Source organism: Chelon labrosus (genome assembly GCF_963514085.1).
Source record: "Chelon labrosus genome assembly, chromosome: 20".
Taxonomy (NCBI): Eukaryota; Metazoa; Chordata; class Actinopteri; order Mugiliformes; family Mugilidae; genus Chelon; species Chelon labrosus.
In genome coordinates this window covers 18,516,382-18,541,238 of record NC_140353.1, presented here as the reverse complement: position 1 = coordinate 18,541,238, position 24,857 = coordinate 18,516,382, and the positions used below count along the sequence as shown (strand labels likewise).

At 40.5% G+C, this 24,857-nt stretch overlaps 2 protein-coding genes across 2 annotated transcripts; one reads left to right on the top strand and one right to left on the bottom strand.

Annotated features, from left to right (window-relative positions):
- Positions 1–240: 240 nt before the first annotated feature.
- On the bottom strand, positions 241–14,650 carry metap1 (methionyl aminopeptidase 1). The gene is made up of 11 exons (XM_084569605.1): positions 14,417–14,650; positions 13,005–13,056; positions 11,639–11,748; positions 11,390–11,450; positions 6,322–6,413; positions 6,146–6,229; positions 4,412–4,550; positions 3,583–3,714; positions 2,693–2,836; positions 2,542–2,607; positions 241–1,803 (listed from the first exon to the last, which is right to left on the bottom strand). The coding sequence occupies exons 1-11, from the start codon at positions 14,531–14,533 to the stop codon at positions 1,637–1,639; spliced, it is 1,164 nt and encodes a 387-aa protein (XP_084425731.1). The 5' UTR covers positions 14,534–14,650; the 3' UTR covers positions 241–1,636.
- Positions 14,551–23,131, top strand: eif4eb (eukaryotic translation initiation factor 4eb). The gene is made up of 7 exons (XM_084569611.1): positions 14,551–14,689; positions 15,937–16,040; positions 18,395–18,490; positions 18,634–18,697; positions 19,393–19,506; positions 22,046–22,185; positions 22,277–23,131. Exons 1-7 carry the CDS (start codon positions 14,672–14,674, stop codon positions 22,389–22,391), a joined length of 651 nt encoding a protein of 216 aa, XP_084425737.1. The 5' UTR covers positions 14,551–14,671; the 3' UTR covers positions 22,392–23,131.
- Positions 23,132–24,857: the final 1,726 nt, after the last annotated feature.

The window sequence follows — 24,857 nt, the reverse complement described above, 5'->3', positions numbered from 1 at the left end:
CAACTTAATGAAGTTTAGTGTTAAACTGATATATACTGCTCTAACCTGGGAATAAATAAAGTCTCAAAATGTAATATCATAATGCGTCTAGACAATCCCCGTCCTCCTCAGAGTCTAAAAAGACATTAGAGCTGTTATGAACCCAGACAGTCCTTTTCCATTCATAGAAGGCCAGTGAATTAAGACCACTTTCGGGATTGGGATCACCAGTGAATAGATTCAAACTCAACCACACAGAGCTACAGAAGAGTCTTTTATTACTCCATTAGAAGAAATACAAAGACGGCAGATAAACTGTGATCACGTTAGTCCTCTGAATACGTAGAAATAACAAATGCTGCTCGCATCAGGAGAATCTCCACATCAAGGTAAATGGTGACTGCTGAACAGAGGGGAGGGGGCGACACACACCAGTTTACGTACCTTCCAGTATCCAGCATACTTTAATTCCTAGATTCACAAGGCTGTTAAGGCTCAATTTGCTACACCAGGGCTCTATTGGAAATATGAGACACCAAAGGAGGTCCGGCAATTTTTTATTTTTTTGGAGCTCAGTGTTGTCTCATTCTGGTTATACACACACAGACGCTCTGGCCCAACGTCACTATTCTCCTAGCAACTATTGCTGATGTCTTCAACTGGAACTAATAATAGCCACATTCAAGATAGAACAATTGGGGTTTTGGTGAATGTACGGGACGCCTCAGCAGTTTAATGATACAGTATTATTATCAGGAAATCTAATTATTGTGGATTTTTTTTTTGCCTTTTATTTATACGCCTGCTTGCTAAATATAAATCTACAGCCAGAAGATGTTAGCTTAGCTTAGCATGAAACAGGGGAAAACAGCTTTCTTGGCTAATCACGCCTCTAAAGCTCACCAAATAACCCCAAATCTGTAGCATAAACATTTCCTGACACACATAACTACTGGTTTGTATTTTACTTTGCGTTTGTTCAGATTTAACAACTGAAATACATGTTAATTACTTGAGATTTAGAGGTGTAAACAAACATTGGAGCTTTGGCTGGAGCCAAGACAGCCGTTTTCATAGGGTTCCTTTATTATAAGCTCGGCTAAGCCAGGCTAACCAGCTGCTGTGGGCTTAATGGATATTAACACAACACTTCCTCTGTTCCATCAGCACTGGAGTCTTGTAGACCCTCGTTTTCTGGAACCCTTCTCTGATATTGCTGATTCTTTTCAGTCCATCTCTGGTAAATTAATACGACATGTGGTTAAGAGAGCAGAGGCTGAAAGAAAAGAAGCAAAGCATGGCGTACTAGTTGTCCTGAGCTCCACACTTTAAAGACAACAACTAGCCAGCCAGTGACAACTCTGGGTGACATGACCCGGAGTTTAAAACAGGCCTGATGTCAAGCCTGGCCATTAAGCAAAACCAAATCTCATAAATACTTTTTATAATTCCTCCAGAGGATACAGTTTTCACTAATAAAGCAATCCACATTTGATATAAGACACATTCAAGTACTCCCATTTAGTTTGAGGAACCAATTTAATTCAGATAACCATGAGAGCTGCAGTGACACTGAGCTCTAAGAGTGGTGCCTCTTGATTGTGAAGTGTGAGTGTGTGTGTTTATAAGTCCAGTCCTTGGTGTTTTCCGGTCCAGCCTACATTTGATTTAGGAAATGAGCGCGTCCGTTGTCCTCCAGGCGGCGGGTGAGGATCTCGCAGCCGGTCTCCGTCACTAGCAGGGTGTGTTCGAACTGAGCCGAACGCTTCCCGTCTCTGGTCACCGCCGTCCAGCCGTCAGGCCACGTCTCGTCTTGCCAGCCACCTGAGACATCGCACACCAGAATACTCTTTGGCTTAGAAGGCATCAATTAAACACAAAAAACGGAAAGAAAGCCTCAATGACTCAATGGGTACCTGCGAGGTATAAAAGACTTTTAAGCCTATAATGAGCAGTTATAGAGCAGGACTATGTCTCACAGACCACTTACCCCCCCCCCCCCCCATGAGTCTGGTAATAGCCCCAACATGTCACATAAGTCTGGGCTTGAGTGTGAAGGTGAAGTTTTTGGCCATTTTACAAACCTACTATAAAACAGGTATTTATCACTTTGCTACTTTCCCAAGAAATCCACACATCTCCGGTCAGTTATCTTGGTCACATAAAGATGAAAAAAGAAAGACTAAAAGTGTCTCTTCAAGTGAGATAAATGGCTTTAACCGCAATGGAGAAATGTGAGAAATACCAAGTGGCAACCTCTGTTAAGACACCTAGGCAGACATCTCAGGTTCCTGACAGTCTCCCAAGGCGTCACTCGCCTGCCTCAGCTCCACTCATGTTCCACCTCTTTAACCATTTTTGAATTAGCTGGGAGTTTGGTAGAGTCTAGCACTGCCAAGATGATGACAGCTAGATCCAGGGAATGACTGGGACAAAGCTGAAAATGTTTTTCTTAGTTTAAAAAAAGTTTGAGATAGGATTCCGTTCTTGTTTTACCATGTCTTGACTGGTATTTGTTTCATGTACCTCTAAAATCATTATTCATTCAAAACTGACACTCACCTTCACATATCATGGGCTCAATGGTGAACACATGGCCGGGCTTCATAACTCCAACTGCTTTGTTTTCTGCAAAATTCAGGAGTACAGGAATCATGCGTTTGCAAAGGAATACTGACAAACTGATCATTTCCGGAGCTCTGAGACTACTCACTGGCGTAGTGTGGCACATTGGGAGCGGTGTGGAAAAGTCTGTGGATGCCGTGGCCACAGTAGCTTCGCACCACGGAGAAGCCGTTGGCCTGAGCGTGCTTCTGAATGATGTTACCTAGCTCTCTGTAGCGAATGCCGGGCTTTACTGAGGACAGGTGAGGAGAACAGAGGGCTTAGTCCATTTTATTTCAATGCCGATATCAATATTTGAGAGTTCCATAAAATGGGATCATGTTACATAAAAAAATCTCAAGCTCCATAAGGTATATGTGTGGATGTAATGTAAGTTGGATTAAAGGACATTTGCAGATGTCTTCTTGAGCAGTGGGTGATTTTAAATTACTTTGTAACTTATTTACTTATTATTTATTTTTTGAATATTTTACAAAAACAAACTATCAAGGATTACATGGATCTACATCAGTAGGTTCATCATGTAAGTGTAAATGGTAAAATATTGCAAATTCAAATGTGAGGACTTTTGATAGCTGAAAAAAAAAATAAAAAATAGTTCAGGAAGGACAGTACAACATTTCCCTGGTCAAAAATAAACTGTCAGTTTCAGTTTGCTCTCACATCTAAGTGCTCTCTGGTGGATAAATTATGTAATGGCAACAATGCTTCTAACGTGTTTTTTATGTACAGCACATTCTTGGTAACTCATGATCCAAAGTATACCATGAGAGCAGTTTTATCAGTATTATGAGATAATATTGGGTCTAGTCAACGTCACATAAAGCGTTTTTTTTTTTTAAATAAATACTGCATGCGTCAGGAGACTGATCAATACTAGAAGTTTTTATTCCAAAACAACATGTCACTGTACTCAACATGACTGTAGATGAATAAGAAAAACATTAGCCGGTCAGAAGAGTGAAAGAGAGTACCTACCAGAGTCGATGGCTTGCATAAGGCATTCAAATGTAGTCTGAACCAGCTTCTTCGCTGCCTCATCCACCTCTCCGACATAGAAGGTTTCGTTGAGGTCGCCATGGAAACCGTTGTGATAGACGGTGATGTCCACTGCCAAAAGCGTGGGAAGATGAATGTGTCAGAAACATTGTATTACACCACAAACCAGATTCTATTATGTTTCACACAAAGGAGCCGCTGTTGTGAATAACCTGCCTAAAGCATTTAATAATGATGGGTAGCAGCTTTACAGAAAACACGTACCCGTTTACAAGGACAAACACGGTGTCCTTTAAAAAACATAAAAAAGAAGAAATTGCTGATGAAATTGAAAGTGTGCAAACTGGGACCGTTCCCACTTAGGGAGAAATATGGATAGCTGAAAATCTGACTGGCAAAGTCCCACTGGTAAAGGTTAATGAAACAATTTGTCTTGTCGGGCCACGCAGCGAGAGATGAGTTGTTGGCAAGTACTCCATCAGATGCTCTGAGGGGAGTGGCGGATGGAAGACGTCGCCTTAGCAGAAATATTCATAAAGAGGCTAAAATTGGCCAAACACCTGCCGAGACCATTTCAGGATGCTGCTACTGCCATTTGTCATGGAAGACAAACCTTTTTTCCCCTGTCTGGTTAATAAAACATCTCCCAAAATCCAAACTTAGCTTTGCTATTCCTAGGACCTGGTTTGACATTGGAAATATGAGCGTATTTAAATAAAAAGGGTCTCATTTTAAGGAAAGGTCAATGTTAGGTTTTGTGAAAAGTGTCACTGACTAACAGAGGAGCAGTGTAGTGTAATGAGCACACCGTTGAGGATATCTCCTTCTTGCAGTGGTCTTCTGTCCGGGATCCCATGGCAGATGACTTCATTGACAGACGTGCAGCAGGATTTGGGGAAGTTATAGTAGTTGAGAGGGGAGGGGTAGCAGTTCCTCGCTGTACAAGCCTGAACAGACAAATCATGTTGAATGTAGAGAGCAGCACAGCATATAAGGAAACAGAATACATTTAAGAAAAATGTATGACATATTATAAAGAACGCTGACGCTTTTTTCCTCCTGTAGTTGCCCTATAGACATATAGAGATCAGCAGGGAAACTGTGTGAGCTCTTTATCACATATTTAAGTCTGTATACAGCTGTCCTAGAAGGTGAACTGTGTGCTGTCTATATGTTGGACAAGTCAAATATGATTAAGGATCTGTGTTCAAGTCAGAATATTTAAAAAAAAAAGTAGCTCAATTTAAACTAATGGCTCACTGCACAGGATCTGTTTCGCAACTTAAGATTAGCAGTGTCACTTCCACAACAGTTACCTAATAGACAACAAGACTACAGGATAGAAACATGCCCTTACTTACAATTCAAACTCTGTGGGACTTGGGCTGTTTAATCCATTGAGCATTTATAAAATTGGCCTAGAAAATGCATTCATGTATTTTTAGTGCAATACCAATACCATCCACTAGATGGCGAACTCCAAACACTAACAACCATAAACGTATACATTTGGCCTTGCATTGGCGAAACTGACAATAGCACCTGAGGATACAGTTGGAGCTGCTTTATCGATGCATCAGTATTATATTAACTACCTAAAATGAGAGAAACTATCTTTGAAAAAAAAAAATTGACATGTATTTAAGTGTTTTAGTTTGGCCCAAGTCCCACCCACTTACACTGAGAAGGAAGGATAAGAACTATACTACAGCCAGCCACAAGGGGGCGCTCTATTTGTTTTGCTTCCACGGTCCATTTTTATTTACAGTCTATGCTAACGACCTTTTCTAAAGTCTATCTAGAGTCTATCGTCTTTACTCGCATGTAATATAAATTACATGTGAGTATATAAGTTACATAGCATGTAATACATGGCCGGGCCAATCTGCTACTGGCCTGACCCCTCAGTCAAATTTTAAATCCCAGTATGGCCCTTGAGCCAAAAGGGCACCCAACCCGATTTAAAAAAAGATCATCTTGATTAAAACATTTGATCCTAAGGGGGACATTAATGTCTCCAAAAACTCTCAAGGGAATCCATCCAAAAGCGGCTGAGACATTTGACTCAAAAACCCAATGTCAAGATTGAATTACCAACATCTGGAGGATACATCATCTAGAGACCACCGTGTCCAAGACAGTGTCAAACTAAATGTGACAAATCATTCAGAAGTCCCCTCCGGTCACTTAAAATGACTATGCTTTGAATAATTAATCGTTTCATAAGGTTTTTTCAATAAAAATGTAAATTTAACGTTTTCTTCTCTCATTGAAAATAATGTCACTGTTATTCATTCTAAAAATTGAACAGCTCCAAAAACAATAAAGTCCCCTCTAAAGGACACTATGAGCATGCACATCTTATACTTCTGTAAGATGCCTATTGGACGTCTGGATTTGTGATGTTGCTTTTACATTCTAAAAGTACTTAGAACTACATTGAAGCATGCTGTTTAAGTGTGGGCTACACAACATGTCATGAGTATATATATATATATATATATATATATATATATATATATATATATATGTATATGTATACCAGATGCACAGCGTGGTCAATTTCTTCTGTTGTAACACCAGGCTTCACCATCACAGCTGCAATGTCCAGGACTTCTCGTGCCAGCTGCAAACAGAGCAAGAGTCAAAATCAAACTGCAGTAAAAGGAAGACTTGGTACACAAATAAATTCAAAGCAGCGACAGATAACTCCGTTACCTTGCTCACTACTCTCATTGCTTCAATGTCTTCAGGGCAAAGGATCTTAATCTGCGACGTCCCCTTCAAGAACTGCTCGGACTCAGACATCCCTGTGGGGAGGAAACAAGGACAGACAACTGGCATCACTCGCGCGTCAATACGCTGTGATGCTGATGAGCTCTTTCAAATAGGACGTCGCTGAAGCAGCTGCCGTCAGTCTATCAATTTTCTGACGCTCGCAGCTGGATTTACATTCTCTTAATCGATCTTGTTTTGTTTTTTTCCCCCTCCCATCACAAAACGACAGTTGAATAGATCCTTCGTTATTTAGAAAGCAGAGGGCATCATCACTCACATTATAATTTGACAGTTAACACAGTGACTGGTGGAAATCTAACCGTTACCAGTGTGGAGGCTTTCAATCAGGGTAATCATCAGGTTGCTATTAATTTTACCTTCTGTAGAGTCAGACTCCTCGCAGCTTCAACAGGTCAAACAGTACACAGTTAATTCAAGTTCACACCATGAGTACAGATGATTTAGTTTCCCTAAAGAATCAGCACCAGAGACACCTTTTGAAGAAATGCTCAGGAAAAAAAAAAAACCCTGCTCACTACTGAAGAAACCAAGTCTACTCTCACAAAGCCAGGGCTAGAGTCAGAGCCTGGTGTGAGCAGTCACAATAAAAGTTTAATTGCTACTTACATATTCTCTTTGTTTGTGTGACACGAACGTACCAGAGGAATGGTGAAAGTTTAAAGGACTGTTGATGTTGAAGGGTTACGTCAGGAATGCTGTGCCGTTTGGTTTTGTTAGCGTCACCCGGCTCTGCTTGTAATGTGGAAACCTTATCATGTTTAATTTTATACGACTCACACTGCGTGTCAGTGACAGCTCGTGCGCTCTGATGATCACAGATATGGATTCTCTTTTGAGCTCCAGTTTTATGCGGATTTCCAAGCAGTGAACAAGTTTGAAAAGAGTCCTCCAATACCAATAACACAAACTTGTCCTTAGAATGTGTATAAGTTCCACCCGTATAGACTGCATGTACAGACTCCTTTATTTGCTGGACATGATACGAGCAGTATCTTAAAAATTGAAGTAAGACCGTTCTGACACTGGCTACGTCTACACTGACACTAGTATTCTACTAATAATAAGTTGGAACAAGCTAGCCTGAAGGCTCTTTTAGGCTGCTTCACTTTCAACTATGGCGACTGAAACTTTCGCCAAAATTTGTCCGAACATGAGTCTTACAAATATTTGCATCTCCGAACCTCCTCAGTTAACCTCTCCTCGATGTGTTCCATCTGCATTGATACCAAACAATCAATTTGAAAATTGTGGGGATGGAGAAGACGCCGGAAATACTAAAGTGGAAATACGCAATAACCAAGCTGTTGCCACGGCGCACAGTTACATTCCTGGGGAGGTGCAGGTCAGTTACATCTAAACCGCCTGTGATCTGGTCAAATCAGAAAGAATTTTCTATTGTTGAGAGGGGAGGTGTAAACCTTTGTTGGTCCTTAAAAGTTGTGCTTAAAAGCATAATCACTTCCTGGCAAAGCGGTTCCAAACTAACTTTACTCTGATTATTGTTATACCACCTGCAAATGCAGTTATCTTATCGGATAATTTTATTCAGCGCACATGTAAACAGTTAAGCTGGAGTGTATAATCAGAATTTGAATGTGGTTAAAACACATAAAAGGTAACAGAAAACGTATAAAGGCAGAACTAATGGGAGAGCAGACATATTGGGTCCGAATGGCAGTGCTCGGAGAGTGCGCATTAAACATCGCACCACCTTTCTGTTTTGACATTTTTCAAGCTTAAATCTAAAAGATCTAACAAACATAAAAGCGTCATGCGGGGCTACGGGTAACTAGGGGCTCCTGCAGAAACTAAACTACAGCTTCAGCTCCTGAGCTGAGGCAGGCTCTAATGACACTCACGCTGTCGACTCAGAAGAACAGAGGAGGACTGCTATAGAGAGAACCACAGAAGCACAGGTCTCAGCGCAGTCAGTCAGCTTGGCAGATAGTGAGGCAATCTGTAATTCAGCTACAGCTTCAACAAGATCTCAACATTGTTACTGGACTGAACGGTGATGTGTCGGTCAAAGCATTGGCGTCATCAACAATTCGCTGATCTATAATTTATTAACTCGGCGAGAAGATCGCTGGATGAACATGAACAGTTGCCTAGCAACACGGACATGAGACAGATTTGTGTACAAGTCAAATACAGCCCTCCTTTTGACCCAGGAGCCTACAATGTGAGCACAGCAATCAATCACACTTACTTACACTTTGATACACCTGCTCAAGAAAAAAAAAAAAAAAAAAAAAAAACACAGGACGAGAAAACCACAGTGAAAAAGATAAATGGTCCGCAGTGTTCTTCTTCAGAAGGATTTAATTTAATTAGTATTAATTATCATTTTATTCATCATTTAAAAAGAAGAAGATTACTGATTTGAATAGAATAACAGATCTGTTAGGAAATACTAGCCTGCAACAATTGTGCTTCGCTCCCTGAATACACATCACAGGAGAAAGAAAGGAGACAGTAACCATGACTACCTGAGCATGGATCTATGTAGTTAGTTGACAAGGATGTAGAGGTTGCCATGGTTGCACAATGAATGACTTGCCCAGAGAAATAGATGTAAAATAAGGCAGGTTGGAGTTATCTCAACGTGAGATGATTTACATTAAAGGAGCAGACTGGCCATAAAAAATCACGACGTGACAGCAGAACTGACAGCAGGTCTCCCTTACCCCGCAATAAATCAAACACCAATGGTAGACCACGATCACGGTGAAATATTACCGGGCTAGGCGACAAAAGCAATTCCAGTTTTAGGCTTAAAATATCAGCTTTGAAAGAAATGTCATTAGGAGAAATGTGCCTACAAGATATTGAATGATTCTCTTGTGTTCAATTTGTGCATACGAATCTTTAAAAACCCATTTTACAAAAGCCCCATTAAGGAATAGTTTTGTAGTGTAGTAATCACTATAGTAATACTAGTTTTCTAGCATCTAATTCTGTAGCTGTAGGCAGCTTTCAGCCTCTTCCTCAAACAATACGATAATGTTTAACTGCATGAGCTCAACAGCACATTGCCGGTTGTGAATGACAGTTGTACCGTAGCATACATTTGTTCACTTTGGCAAAATTAGGAAAGAATTAGTGAAAGTGACTTGTGACTGATTATAGCACAAGTTGCACAAGTGGTTTCTTCATTTGATTTTGTCTTCAGTGTTGCCTACGGTTTTGCCATGTCATGATCAGTATTGCAATATCGGTATCGGAGCATGTAAGCCAATCTTTTGCATTTCTTTTACGACTGCCGTAAACCAAAACCAAACTGTCACAAATATAGGTGTATATTAGATTAACTTTGACGTTCAAGAGCAACGTAATGGCAGAAGGAAGCAAGAAAAACGCGGAAACAGCGCGGATGATGGAGGTGAGTTTGTGGCTAAAAGGAACAGCACATCTGGTATTTGGCAATATTCTCAATACAGAGATGACGTGTTACAAACGCAAGAACTATGCAAGTCATGCCGAACTATTGTGGCAACTACGAGAGGGAACACAACTAATCTTCACAGCCACCTGCAACACAACCACGAGGAACTACATGATGAGTTCAAAAAAGCTAATGTTAGCCAGTGCAAAAAAGTTAACATCGGGACAAATCAGTCCCACAGGCGTCCATTCATCAGTTTTAAAAGCATCACTCCTTATGAGAAAACCTCCAAGCCTCCCTGGGTCAGGCTTCAGTAAAGTGAGTCCATCTAAAATGCAGTGTCATAATTAGACAGTTAATAAAATGATAAAGGTACTAACTCTACAAGATTCTGCAACGCCATCAAAACAGGGTCATTTAATGACACTATGTCAATGCAAGAAATAGTTCATCTACTTACTGATATTCTTTTTGTCTATGAAAGTCAGAGGTGTCAGTACAACATTTAGACCAAACTATAAACTCCTAGTATCCAAGATCTCCAAATGAACAACACTGTCAAGCTTCACAATGGTGGTATTTCCTTGTCAGATTTGTGGCTTTGAGGTAATTCCCCCCCAATAAAAGTGGTTCAGTGTTCATTGACCACTCAGAGCAAACCTAACATAGAAACACATTGAAACTGTAAACTTCAACATTTGCTTATATATCGCGAGTCATATCGTCATCGCATATTAAGTTTTTCTGATATCGTGCAGCCCTAATCGGGGGCAAAAAACATGATCCGCACATCCCGGGTGCTGCTCAGACTGTGTAGAATTCTTTAGCCAACAGTCACATGAGCTTGTCTGTGTATTCATGCAAAAATTATAGAAAAGACACGCATGGATGAATGCATTGTCCAGACATCTATAACACACAGGGAAAGGCCTTCAACAGATCGTGATGGGCACTCATGTGTCCAACTGTGATCTAATAATCTGGTTTGGGATGTCTCAACCTGCACAAGTTTTCACAATTTAATGTTGGATTGATCGATAATACATCTGCCACATACGTGGCTATGAAACCACACAGGAAAGACTTGTTGAAAATGTGGTCACCAAGTGACAAAACGCTTTTCAGCTTTTCCACCTCTACCACACAAACATCACCTTATTTAATAAACCTGTTTATAGTCTCACAGGAGCCTGTTACATACCACAGTATGAACATTGTAGGGCTGTGTTTGATTTTGATTTTTACACAAAAAGCAATCAGAATTTATTAAAGAAGCCTCCTTCAGGAGCAATTGTAAAGGGATGATAGTTCTGAAGCTCAATGCTGGGCTGACAGACTGATCTTATGACACATTTGCCAGTTAAATTAGGCAGTAATAAGGTGCAGTAAATACTTAAAATGAGTAAGTCACAGATTGGATGTTAAACTTGAAAAAAAAAAAAAATAATAATAATAATTTAAATTAATTTGGCTGTCCAACCCAACTAGAATAATGACTGCTTTGGGGGGAAAAGGAGCCTGTTTCCAGTGGACAATGAGGCCATCTAATGAACTGAATACATTTAGTATGAATACATTTCCATGAAAAAGAGATCCTATTACCTCTGGGATGATCAGCATAGTCAGGTCTTTGGATGTCACCTGGTACAGGCCTCATGGGAGTCTACACAAAGGACAAGGAATACAGATTCATTCAAAGTACTCACACACATCAGCATTTACATAAGAACATACCTGGACAAAGACAAAATATTAAAGCTTCATGCCACTCAAGAAAAAAAGATGTACCAACAAGTAGCAGTGTGATGAATAATTCCTGGCAAAAATGCGCATAAATAGTTAAAAGCTCACCAGTGGGTAGTGAGGGCGTAGTTTCCCTGTGTAGCGGTAGCCCGGCCATGGATCTGTGTTGATTTCCTTCTCCACACAGTTCTTAGGTTCATTCTGGTTCTTGTCTTCCTCTGAGAAAGAAGACGAACAACATAAACCAGTCTCCACTTCAAGACCCAACCATTAAACACCTACAGATTTCAATGACACCACCTTAAGAGCATGAGAAGCTGCAAGAGTTAAAAATGGTATAAATAGGAATGGGACAGCACTTTGTGACATATCGCGTTACCTTGACGACGGCAAAAAATTTTCTTTATTCGATGATTTTTACTCTAAGTACTCAAGGAACCAAGTGTCTGATTTGAGCATCTTCCAGATGCTTAGAGACTGATGGATTTGTGTCAGAAATTTAAAGAAGTGGTTGATGAGTTGAGCTCTGCGTCTAATACACAATACGCTTGCATTAGTCCGACTTTACCTTTATTATGTTTCCATGCGTCACCTGGTAATCCTGTATCCTGTGTGTAATGCCGCAACGCTTCAGGCAAAGTCTGCATAACAGCAGACTTATAGAAAGTGCGCATAATATGGCTAAAAATGTCAGTCCTTGTGAACTTGATGATTTAACAGCTCTAAGGCCTCTATTTTTTTCCTTCACTGCTCACAGCTATCCATTCCTACTAGATTTGCCACGCATAATTTTCCACTCTGTTCATACATCCATACATTACCCGAGCCTACTCACCTGCAGTATAAACAGCTATCATCACAGAGGTAGCTCTCTGCCTCTGTGCTCTTCTTAAAACAGTAGGTTTATGGGCACACCGTTTAACCATTTAAGTGTTTCTAGATTAATCCTGCAAATGCTGCCCCTTTCTATCCATCATCAATCTTCCATGTATCATGTGTCACCTAGTGCCATGTTGTCTTGTTTGTATCTGTATAAATGCTTTATCCTGATGCATTTCCTCTCTTACAACTCCCCCTTTTGTTTCTTCTTTCTTCCCAGCCTGTCTTAAGCAGATGGCTCCCCCCATGTGAGCCAAGTTCTGCTCAATGTTTCTTCCTATAAACATGGAGTTGGTCTTGCCACGACTGCCTTAGTGCTTGCCGTGGAGGTTTCTGTGTCTGGGTTCTGTGAAACGTCTTACCGTTTTGATCGTTACTGGTGCTACATGAATGAAATTTAATCAATCTCTCAGCAGAAACATGCCTCAAAGAGTCTTTGAGCGTGGACACTGAGATTAGTCCAGGGTCTTTAAAGCATCTGGCACCGAAGTGTCAGCTCACAGCCAAAGGGGCATTTCTGCTCTTGACTTTTATAACAACACATATGGATAAATACCATGCAGTTTAGTCATACACAGTTATCTGTGACACCTACTTGCTTTTTTGTGCAGCAGCTTGTGAGAGACCCAGCTTCCTTTGAAACATTCCTGGAAAGGAAAATCATTATGAAAACAGTGCAAATTGCTATGATACACTTCACAAATGCAAGACAATCACATAATTAGAATGGTTTAGTCTACTCAGCAATCGTGATTTATCATTTGTTTTAACTCCCAAAGCCAAATCTGGCACCTTCACATTCCTTCAAATAATAAACTTTTACAACTACTTGGTTTCCACTGAATAACTAAACGATCAACTGAGTGCCCGTTTCAGCTATAATCTATACGTTAGAGGTGTCCTGGTGGTGGAGACTTTTCCCACATACGTCTCTGCATGTATCCTCAACACAATCACTCCACCATTTGTGGTGAATCTTAATGTGGTGGACAGTTAACTGAAGAGAGAGAAAAGAAATACAGAGAGCTGGGGCACGCTTGACAGTCAAAACTGCAACCACAGCAAAGGCCACCGGGGTCAAATACCATGGCACTGCAGGAGAACTGAAATTGTCACCCAACCTGACTATTAATAAAGCTTTGACTTCAAACTATGTTGCATTAGAGCTACTCTTGACAGAGTCCTTCTGCAGAGAGTGCAGCAGTTTAATGTTCATTGGCAGAGACCTTTTCTAATAGAGTGTGTGCTGCAAGAAAAAAAAAAATGCAATAAGACAGAATGCACAAATGTAATCAACACAATGTACACTGACAGATGTGAGTCACATGTCTAGTTACAGCCCAGCTAAGTATATTAGTCAATGTCAGCACTAAATGATGACCCACTCCTCAATCAAGTCCTGCTTAGATGATCATCTGTAGTTTAATAAGGGAGCTTTTAAACAGGTGAACTTTAAACTGACCCGTTTTTGAATGGGGTTTGGTCTAGTGGCAAAGAAAGTACCAGGATGAGGGTCAAACATCGTGGCACCAAGTGCTCTCTCTCTCTGCAGCACTTCACATCTCAAATATCTTTCACTGCAGTCTATTATTATAATAAACTGTTTCTGCACAATAAACATTGTGCTATATGCAATTCTAGCCTGTCAGATAAATAACTTCATATTATCAGCTTTTATTATGATCAGGGAAGTTGTATCACTTTAGCTTACCAACCAACAGTTCATTAGCTAGCTAAACGTTTTCTCTCGGCCTGCTGTTACAGAGATAACATCGATTCCAATCACTAATTACATTATTTATCCTCGGCAGTCTGTATACCGTTACACAACCAAAAAGACGTTCCTCCACGTTTAAGAAATACGATATTAGCGGTTTAGCAACCGCCCAATATACACATGTCCACCTAGCTTGACAGTTAGTTAGCAGCCTCGTGATAAGACAGAGGGCCCAGGTGAGAGGCTACAGCCGGCATTCTAACAGGACAAGCCGAGAAAGCAGCGGGTACCTGTGAGCAGAAATAAGAGCCTTGAATGCCGAGCTTGATACAGGTGGGGCACTGAAGTTTAGCGTCCTTGCTGCAGCCCTCCGTCTCACACTCCCTTCTAGCCTCGGTGCTCGCCATGCCTTCGTCTGCAGGAGGGGTGGAGTCGCCGACAAGCAGCCAGCCAGCGGCGGCACACAGCGCATGTCCGCAGAGGGGCCGTCACGTTGCACGGCTCGGTCCAATCAACGGAAACTTTCCTAACAGAGATTTACTAAGATGGCGACCGCCGAACCGGTGAGCACTTTCTCTAAAGAACATATCAAAACATATGGGGGGCCTCCCGGGTTAATTACAGGGCGTTGTCATATTTAAAGTTTATGTACAACTTTTAACGTCGGCCCCTACTTGATAATTTACTATTGTTACAACTACACGGGCTGTTTTAGGTAGTTTCTAGTTTGTCTTGTGTGCCACGACCCAGGCGTAAAGGAGGAATGCTTGTGTGTGTGTGTGTGTGGGGAGCTCTCCCAACTTTAAGGCTGACGTTAGTGCAACTCGACGTGCTGTTCACTTTTGGGTAGAGAACTACACAAACCTCCATTACAAAAGTGGTCACTTTGGGTTGGCTTGGCTCTTAAGTAAATAAGTTCAGTCGAGAAACGAATTTTCAAGAAAAAGTGGGGTTCATGGAAGTTTATGGAAAAATCGGCATGTGGAATAATGTATTATATTCAAGGAGGACTTTGTTTTGTAGATAAAATGTCAACTGTCAGAACTGGTCAACACCGCCGATGCTAACCTCTACAACACTATATATATTTTCGTAGCTAAAGTTAGCGATAACTTAGAAGAAACGGCTACAGAGGCTATTTTATTTTTTTCCTATTAATGACACACGATAAGACACACGCCGAATTTAAGACTGCCTCCAGATATTTGTTTTAATTTCTTAAGGTCGCGTTATCGTGACAGTTTATATTAAGCACGGAAAAAATGTAAATAAACAGTTAGCTGTGAAGTCAATTTACGTGGTGTTCATTCCGTACATTAAATAAACAAATTAACAAACAATGCAAAACACATATTGAGAATGCCACAGAAACGCGTAACAACGAATTTCTTAACTTTAGTTAAACACAGCTGTCTCTGGTGAGTAGTGTTAGCTCGAGCTAGCTAGCCATAGTCTTGCTTCACATCCCGGTGGAATTTGTTCCAGATGTTCACATATCTGGTTTCATTAATGGACGCGTCCTCACGGAATTCATTTTTACACTAACGGTAAGTTTCTTATACGGATATCATTAACCTCATTTGAGAATAAAACGTTGTTGTTAAGTAAGGCGGGCGTTTTATTCTGACTTGTTTCACCATTCCAAGTTAGCAGCTGTGGCTAACTTATTCAACAAGTGGAAACTGCAGCCATTAGTCGTGATGCAGATGTTACAGGGCACCAGAAATCCTGTACATTTAAACTGAGAACGGGAAAATGCCTTCTTCCCTCTTATAAGTATCAATCTTTTTTTGTTTGTGTTTTTCTTTAGGAAATCAACGCGAGTCCACCCCAGCCTGATGAAGAAGGATCTGAGGAGACTGGACAGGAGATTGTGAGCCCAGAGGCCTACATCAAACACCCCCTTCAGAACAGGTTTGCAAATTCAGATGTGTTTTGAGTCTGCAAGTTTGATCAAGTGTCAGAGCACACTTGTGCATGAAAAATTATGTAGTGTGTCCAAAGATCACTGTGGCGTCAAATAATCAATGCCAGTGCTTTAGAACGCACTCTAATGGAAACTACTTTTATGAGAAAGCTGACAAACATAGTTTTCTCACAGGAAGTGGCTGAATCAGCAATTAGTTTCAGTGGTTAAAGGATAATTTTAGACTGAAAATTCTGTAACCTGTGATTCTTTTGCTTTTGTATAACTGTTTTTGTCTGTTTTCAGATGTTTTTAATCTGTAATCGCTAGCTACATTTATTTTAAAGTCACAGTTGTCTATATTAACATGCTTTGATTTGCTATAACGTGCTTGACATCGTCCTTCAATTTAACAAATGCTGGAATTTGGAGGCAAAGCAAAATCAATTGGCATTCAGGTGTCATCGTCAGTGAGACGGACTGCTCCCAGATGTGAGTGTGTGTGCGACTGCATAAATGTCAAGATGAACAAATGCGTCGGACTTCAATGGAAAGACTGGCGACCCGTGCATCACGCTCGTGTTTGATCTCTGGAGCGCAGTTCAAGAACCAAAACAGCTCTTCCTACACACAGCTGAATGGAGCGGCTCATGTAGAAGTGAAAGAGAGATGTGAACTGACCATTCACTGAAGACAATGGGCGCTGTGTTCACAAGGGGAAGCTGAGCCATTTTCAGAATTGTCTGCACGACAAAAAACATGTCAGGAAGCTCGAGCAGAGGAACGAGTTAGGAAAAGCTTTTTTAGCAAGTAAAATTATATCAAATAGGATTGATTTAGATAATTTCTTTAATGCTGTGCAACTAATTTAGTAGTATGACACATTTAAATACAGAGTTATAATGATATTAAATTGTGCCTATAGATCCTGATTACGGTGACATGTATCCATGTGTATTCGTGTTCTTCTTGTGTTAAAGTAGATCCTAAATGGATGCAGTCTCCTGGACTGGATACATTTTATTTTCCCCACAGACAGACTGTGATGTTCTGGTGACCTGTCCAGAGTGGTTCAGTGTTTTTTTCTCGCTGTCCATACTCGGATAGCTTCCAATTCCCTTCTGTGCTGAATACAAATAAGCCATGACAGAATATCTTATGTATATTTAAATTCCACAAGGATATTTATGTCCAAAAGGGTCAAATTGAAAAGCCAAACCCAACAGAACGCCAGTCAGCGTAATTAGAAGACATACCGTAAAAGCTTTAGTGGTGTCTTACATCTCAGTTTGCTGAGAAGTAAAATTCTAATTGTCACGTGCCCCAAAACAGATGATGTAGATGATGACAAAATGCAATTAGTTTTCTTTATTAGCTCAGGTGCACTGGTATGCAAAATACAGTAGAGCAGCATTCATTAAATTTTCTTGACTCACATATTTACTTTTATGGTCATTGTGCACAAAACTATCCCAGGATTACCTGGCTTAGCCAGACTTACATTCTGGTAGGAATCGAGTCCAGTAACATGCCATTTGGTTTCCATAATGGGGTGTGTTTTATTTTGTTGTAAAGAAATGCAACTTCACAGTCTCAGATGACACATGTGACTATGTTGTTATTACTCTTCTGACCATCACCATATGAAGCCCGCCCAAGGCATTTGATTGGCCCGTCAAATTTTTGTCAGAGCGTACTCGGTTCTCAGCTGAGGGGTTCCAGACAAACTTTCTGCCACAAAAAAGGTGTAGGCGTGGAAGTCCCTTCCAATCTAATCCCAGAAAGCACTAGAAGACAAAAATCACTCTGTCTGTATCCATCAGAGGCACTCTATATTCAAACATTCAAATATTTAACAAGTTAACCTGAACAATCGACATGCCTTGTTATAAACAGTGGCCTACAGGTTATGTTATACAGGATATTTCCTTATCAGACAGACCGCTGTGTATATTTGGCTCAACTAAAGGCAGTTTAATTTGCATCATTCGACTGTCCTTTTTTGGCATTAACTTGGACTGTCCACTCATTTAAAACCTCCCACTGACAGAGTGGCTGCTTTAATTGCTCTATAGTAGTTTCAGCTGTCACAATTTCCTTTATTATTTTTCAGCCTTAAGAGTTTCAGGCACTTGCTGAACTATAAGAAGGCTTAACATTGAGCAAGTAAGACATAGCATCACTATTAATTGGACCAAGACAGCGGCGGCGTGATTTACAGTTTGCGTCAGCAGCATCCAGGTGCACCCGTACGCCCCCATTTGCTCTGGAGTTCAGTGGCTTTGGTTGTATACATTGTGTATATAATTAGGGGCTTGTTATGTTTATGCTAATGTGTTTTTTTTTTCTCTGTTTCCAACAGATGGTCTCTGTGGTTTTTCAAGAATGACAAGAGCAAAACATGGCAGGCCAACCTGCGACTCATCTCTAAATTCGACACCGTTGAAGATTTCTGGGCGTAAGGAGCAATAAATCTCTGGTTTTCTGTACTTTGGTGCAGCGTCTGAAGCAGTAAAATGTCATGACTGTATAATGTTATTTGATATACTGTTAGAAGTGAGAGCAGGTGTGTGTCTTAATGCTGCGCCCTCTTTATTTCAGTCTCTACAACCATATCCAGTTGTCAAGCAACCTCATGTCAGGCTGTGATTACTCCCTTTTTAAGGTATGTTTGATTTCTTTACCTTCTGTAAATATATGCAGCGAGTGAAGAGATCAGATAAGTATTAGTATAGTTAGAATAAGGTTTTAGTTAGTTTTGCTAGTCAACTGAATTAATAAATTTAATATATTTGTTGAAGCATTACATTTTGCAAGGTAAGCAAAGACCAACTGTCATCTGATTAAAATCATTTTATCCCCAGCATACCATTAAACTGAATAGAAAGATTTGTACGACAGCCAAATCAAATAAAGCTCCTGGATTGCTGAGACAAGCACTGCAGTGAAAACAGCAGTGTGTTGCTCATCAGCGTAAAAACTTTATTCATCTTATCTTGTTGTACTTCTGTAATTTGAGTGGCAGCAGGAAACTAGCGGGCACTAATACTATTTCTGAGAAACATGATGATAATAATTGAAAAAAGAAGTCATAAAATTTCCCACAAGCTAAATAGAGAATTTTATGCACGAGAAAATGATGGCCTTTTATAAAACACTGCATATTTAAAGATAGGACGGTCTTGAGAAAAGATGTTAATTAAATATTGAACAACTACTGTTGAGTTCTAGCTGCCTTTTTAGTATTTTATTTCTGTTTAAGTGTTAGATTTGTACTGAAACCTCCAGTTTAAAGGCTGTTTGCGGTGCTCGGATGGAGTGATTTGGGACGGGTATTGACAATTTGAATCATCACTGCAGGATGGCATTGAACCCATGTGGGAAGATGAGAGGAACAAGCGTGGCGGGCGCTGGCTCATCACACTCAACAAGCAGCAGAGGAGATTAGACCTGGACCGCTTCTGGCTGGAAACTGTAGGTTTGGCTGCGGCTGCTGTGTTTTGCATCCTGTTACTCAAACCTGTGACACCATTAATCATTTCTTTAGCATGCCCCCAAGGTAGTACATTTATTACTCGCTGGCAGCCATGATTAGTTACACCACTCTATCAGTCCACTTTTTTTCCTGCAGAAATGCTTGATTACATGCCCTCATACATTTCAAACCTGAACTGAGCCACAGATCTGATGGGTTTAGTGTTTTTGAGGTATATTTCATATATAACAACCCAGTCAAATGAGAGCAGTTGAAAACTGTCTTGCTTGCTGCTAAGCCAGCAGTCCACACAGTGTTGTGGTGATGTTCTTTCTTGCTGCTCTAAAGGTCGCTGTCAGTGATACAGACTTGCCACTGAGTAAACAGCACTTACTGTACTGTCAATACTGTAGCTGCTGAACAAGGAGGTCGCTTCCTCTCTCAGTGACAGTCATACTAATTGTTTCATCACATTTTCACAGAGAGTGATTCTGAACTGTATATGTACAAATAGTAAATTGTTACAAATATAAACTCAGAGGACGGTAGGCGGGCATACACTGAAATTTTGGACCACGCTGAAGGTACTAACCTTTACCGTGGCGATATCTTTTTTTCTCGATAGCTTAAAACTTAGGTCTGTGTTTTGTCGTTTTGGATCATGTCAGGATGACTGTCACAATATAAAATTTGTTTGTGTGACAGGGGAAAAAAGATCATATCTGTAGATGTATGTATTTATGTAGCTGAATAACTCACCTTATCATATGGCTGCAAAATTTTAATCCCAAATTGGCCTCTCTTCCATATCCACAGCCAAGTCAGCACGCTCCTCCTCCTCTGTGGAATATTTTCCATCCACACAAACCCTATTCTGCAAAACCTTGATCCTTTCTTAGCTGCGTTTACTGCATTTAATGCTTGTATATTGTCGTGCTGTTTACATCATTGCCCAGGTACATCTTACATTCATACTCCCAACATTATCAGATCATATTGCACAGTGTGGCTTGCAACAAACTGCTGAAATCTCATAGTCTGCTACTATTAGAGACCTACAAGCAGTGAAAAACATGGTGGCTGGAGCACTGCCAAGGAGTTTTACCCATTACTGCCTCCTCTTTTGGATATGATGAAAGGCTGCATTATTACTTGTTGCCACCTGTGGCAACATTCTTAGCTGTATATAAAGATGGACAAACCCTCTGTGACGTCACCAATAGGATTACTTAAGAGCAGTTTTGAAGCTCAGTATCAGTGTCACTGGCTGTCGCCATCTTGGATGTACCGCCTACCTGTCACTCAAAGTGGACACACAAAATAATTTAACCAGGTGAGTTACATAAAATTTCACTGCTGTACAGAATGGTGAATTTACCTATAGATAAATTATTTATTTTGTTTATTTATTCTCTATAAAATTTAGATCCAGCCTCGAGTGGACATTTTAGGAACTGCAGAGTTTTGGTGTCATTTTTCACCCATGGAGGGTGTGGTTTTGGCAGCGCTGAGTGCTACAGTTGGTCAACAAGAAAAAAATCTTTTACTTCCCCCCCCCCAACAAAACAACGTACAGCATATTTAACCACAAGAAAAAGCTACCAAAAAAGTTAATACTTATACATGAAAACAGACAGTGGTCCTTTTAAGGGTTTAGGGTTCTTGCTGTGGTAAACTAGCGAGGTTAAGAGTTTGGTGTTAGCAAGCGTAATAAAGAAAACTGAGAAATCACCCTCATCAGCTCTGCTGCATTTTCTACACTAGTGTCCTCGGTGGTTGTATGCTGGACGTCTCCAAAGACAGCTCTTCAAGAATATGACAACTAAATCAGTTTCTCTCGAGCTGCTGGCGTTCTCTTCAGCCTCCGCTTGGATCTCACAGGCGGATGCCCAGTTCACATCATGAGACATCACAGCCGATGACAAAATACTGTTTTGTGGTGTCAGGAGAGTCTCGGGAGTTTTACAGCAGCCAGGGTGTTGGGCTTCCATTTCCCTTTGTAAACTTCAATGAATAGCATCATCTCCCTTAGTTCTAAGTAAGACGGAATCTCCCTGGATCAAGTCAACATTTATTTATAGTGACTGATAAAAAGAGAAGCCTGTTTCTGCCTAAATAAATTAAGCTTTTGCACAGCTTACTGAATTTTACTAAGAACATTCCCTACCATCCAGTAAATTGGTATTTCACGTGATGAACTTTAAGGATGAGGAATCTGTGAATAAAATATTGAAGTCCTGGCAGATATCCAGGCAGTACCTTCTTATATAAAATTCAGACTTGGGTCTGGGTTAGTGAAGGTCTTGTTCATAGTCCAGACCAACACTGAATACATGTACTATATTTGCCTGTATATTGAAAGATGTTGCTCATTATGCAATGGATTAAATGTACTATACTGACCAAGTGGACTGTATTTATATAGAAATTTATAGAAAGGTGACTTTCCTCTTTTGTGAAGATGTAGAGGATCTCCAGCCAAAACAGTGATGTGAACCTTCACATCATGACGGTGGCTTTTCTTTTCTTCCCTTACAGCTCCTGTGCTTAGTCGGAGAGGCCTTTGACGACTACAGCGACGACGTCTGCGGCGCCGTGGTCAACATCCGCACAAAAGGGGATAAAATAGCCGTCTGGACATCAGACTACGAGAACCGGGAAGCTGTAACGCACATAGGGTAAGGCAGACCTTCATGGACCGTTAAGCACTTAGACATAACATGTGACGGCAGCCTCTACATCCTCTCACGCTTGTTTTCCTCTCAACAGGAGAGTTTACAAGGAGCGCTTGGGGCTTCCCATGAAGATGACTATCGGCTACCAGTCTCACGCAGACACGGCCACCAAAAGCGGTTCAACCACCAAGAACAAATTTGTCGTCTGAGAAATGCCCCCACGTGCCTCTTTATTTCATTATCTTGTCTTATTTGTTGTTGGTGCATATGTTTACTTCGCTGCAAAGACTCTGCGGAATGCAATCTGGAAGAAATAATTCAAGACCACATGCCAAATGTTTCCATAACCTGCCCAGGACGTACAGCCACAGGAAAAGAAAACACACAAATCTTCCAAAACACTAACAATAAGAGGTATTAATAGAGGATAAGATTTAGAGTCAATCATACTCTACTAAAGAAATTTTGTGTTGATTTTCTAATTTTTTTTTTTTTTTTTTTAATGGCAGGGAATTTTGAAATGCAAAAACAATGTATATTTCTTTCCCATTTTCTACAGCACTGTTGGTTTGCTGTAATCCTTAATGTCATTAAACCCTTTTAATTTATTATATTAATTTGCCTGCATATTAATAGATTGTTAGACTTTTGTTTTATGCTTCTGTTTTGCCTTGAGCCGTTGCACGTAATCAACCTTTTTAAAGTATTGACTCATATTCGTTTGAGTGTTGATATAATTAAAACGTTGGTTTTGCAATTATTAACTGTTAAATTGTGGAACAAGTTTTTTTTTTTTTTTTTAATGTAATTGGTGCATTCCTTGTTATAAATAATTTGCTGTTTGACCTGCAGTGGTGCTGTATTGTAGGATGCTGACTGAAGTAACTAACTTTTAAATACTTGTTATTGGCAGGCTGGGAACACTCATTCAGGAAAACTGAAATTGAAATGAAAGTGGCAAATCACCCCCATCATCGGGAGATCCCTTAAAATGTCAGTATTCAAAAGAATTTCAAAAGGAAAGGTTACTTTGGGCAACGTGGCTTCCCATCTCAGCTCGTTGCCACCAGGGCGGCTTTAAAAATGCCACTTCGCTTCGACAAATGTCATTACACTCTCAAGGATCGGCATTCTTGAGGCCAGCAGGCATCCACAGCTAGATTCCTCTTGATGTGATGATGCATTAAGTGACCGTGGATGTTTCAGTAAGTCCCCGCTGAAGTTGTAGTAGTAACCTTTAAAGGCCAGCTGATTTGTCATGGAAGATCCTTCACAAGCACCCACTTACATGATAAACATGCAGTGCAGGAACACGGTAGTAAGAAAATTGTAGGTTTATAGCACATTCTCGGAGCTGGCGTAAGAAACCCAGCTATAAAAGCGACTAAACAGGTGGGTGCTACTATGTAAGTGTGTCATTTGTTTCCACTTCCAAGTTTTAATGCTTCAAATTCTCACACACCAACTCGGTTCAGTAGTGGAACTAAATAATACTTCCATTTCCTACTTCACCTTGGTGTACTATAAAGTGAAATGAAATGAAAGGGGAAAATTGATTAATTCTTTGTGTAGGCTAAACGTGAGATTTGTTCTGGTACAAAATAGGAAATACATAGATCAGGCATAACATTATGACCACCTTCCTAATATTGTGTAGGTCTCCCTTGTGCCTCCAAAACAGTTGTGTCTCATCAGAGAATGGACATGGGCCTTCTGAGGGTGTCCTGTGGTGTCTGGCAACAGAATGTAGTTAGTGGGGGCCTTTGGGTCCTATGGGTTGAGGGGAGGGGTCTCTGTGGATCATCCCACAGATTCTTGACCAGTTTAGGATCTCGTGAATTTGGAGGCCAGGTCAACACCTTGTGCTGTTTTTCATGTGTTTTTTAGTTGTTCCTAAACTCTTTTTATGTGTGTGTCTGTGTCATGCTGCATCCTGCTGGGGATGGCTGCTGTTATAAAGGAGTGTCATTGCTATGGGGTGGGGGTCATTTACTGCGGTCAGTGGTCATAATGTTCCTGATCAGGGTTAATTGGTGCTCCTAAATTGTCCATAGGTGTGGATGTCAGTTTGAGTTTCCATGGATGGAAATATATGTCTCAAGAGGTTGAAAACGTTGCAACAAGCCATTAGAAAAATTAAGAGATCTTCATGACAAATAAATTAAATCCTGTGATGGTCCATGATCAACACACCTCTGGCATTTACTGGGTTTCAACTCCAGCAGAGCAACACTCCTTATATGAGCCTTAAAATCTGGAGAAAAAAAGGCAAATTACCATTCCTGACAAACACACCAGTTTGGTGTGGCCCTTTAATACCACACTGAAGATAAACTGTCTAGCCAAAAAGTTACCACCTGGATTTAATTAAGCAAATAGGTACAAGCCTCCTATTGGATAATTACTACATGGGTGATTATCTTTCAGCTGGCAACAAGTTATTTAACCCCAACTGATGCAATGAGTAGCTTCTCATTTCTTAAACAACCATGTTGAAAGACACATCCTGTGGTCGTGGAAAAGATGTTAGTCTGTTTGAGAAGGGTCAAATCATTGGCATGCATCAAGCAGAGAAAACATCTAAGGAGATTGTAGAAACTACTAAAATTGGGTTGAGAACCGTCCAACACATTATTAAAAACTGGAAAGATAACGGGGAACCATCGTCTTTGAGG

Bases quoted from the DNA above. Each gene is read 5' to 3' on its own strand.
- metap1 (XM_084569605.1), bottom strand. From the start codon at position 14,533: ATGGCGAGCACCGAGGCTAGAAGGGAGTGTGAGACGGAGGGCTGCAGC. The intron at 11,749-13,004 runs GTAGGTGTCACA...CTTCTTTCTCAG, and splicing joins GCTGCTGCACAAAAAAGCAA to AGGAAGACAAGAACCAGAAT. The intron at 4,551-6,145 runs GTATACATATAC...TTGTCTGTTCAG, and splicing joins TTGACCACGCTGTGCATCTG to GCTTGTACAGCGAGGAACTG.
- eif4eb (XM_084569611.1), top strand. The intron at 16,041-18,394 runs GTTTGCAAATTC...TGTTTCCAACAG, and splicing joins AAACACCCCCTTCAGAACAG to ATGGTCTCTGTGGTTTTTCA. The intron at 18,698-19,392 runs GTATGTTTGATT...TCATCACTGCAG, and splicing joins GTGATTACTCCCTTTTTAAG to GATGGCATTGAACCCATGTG.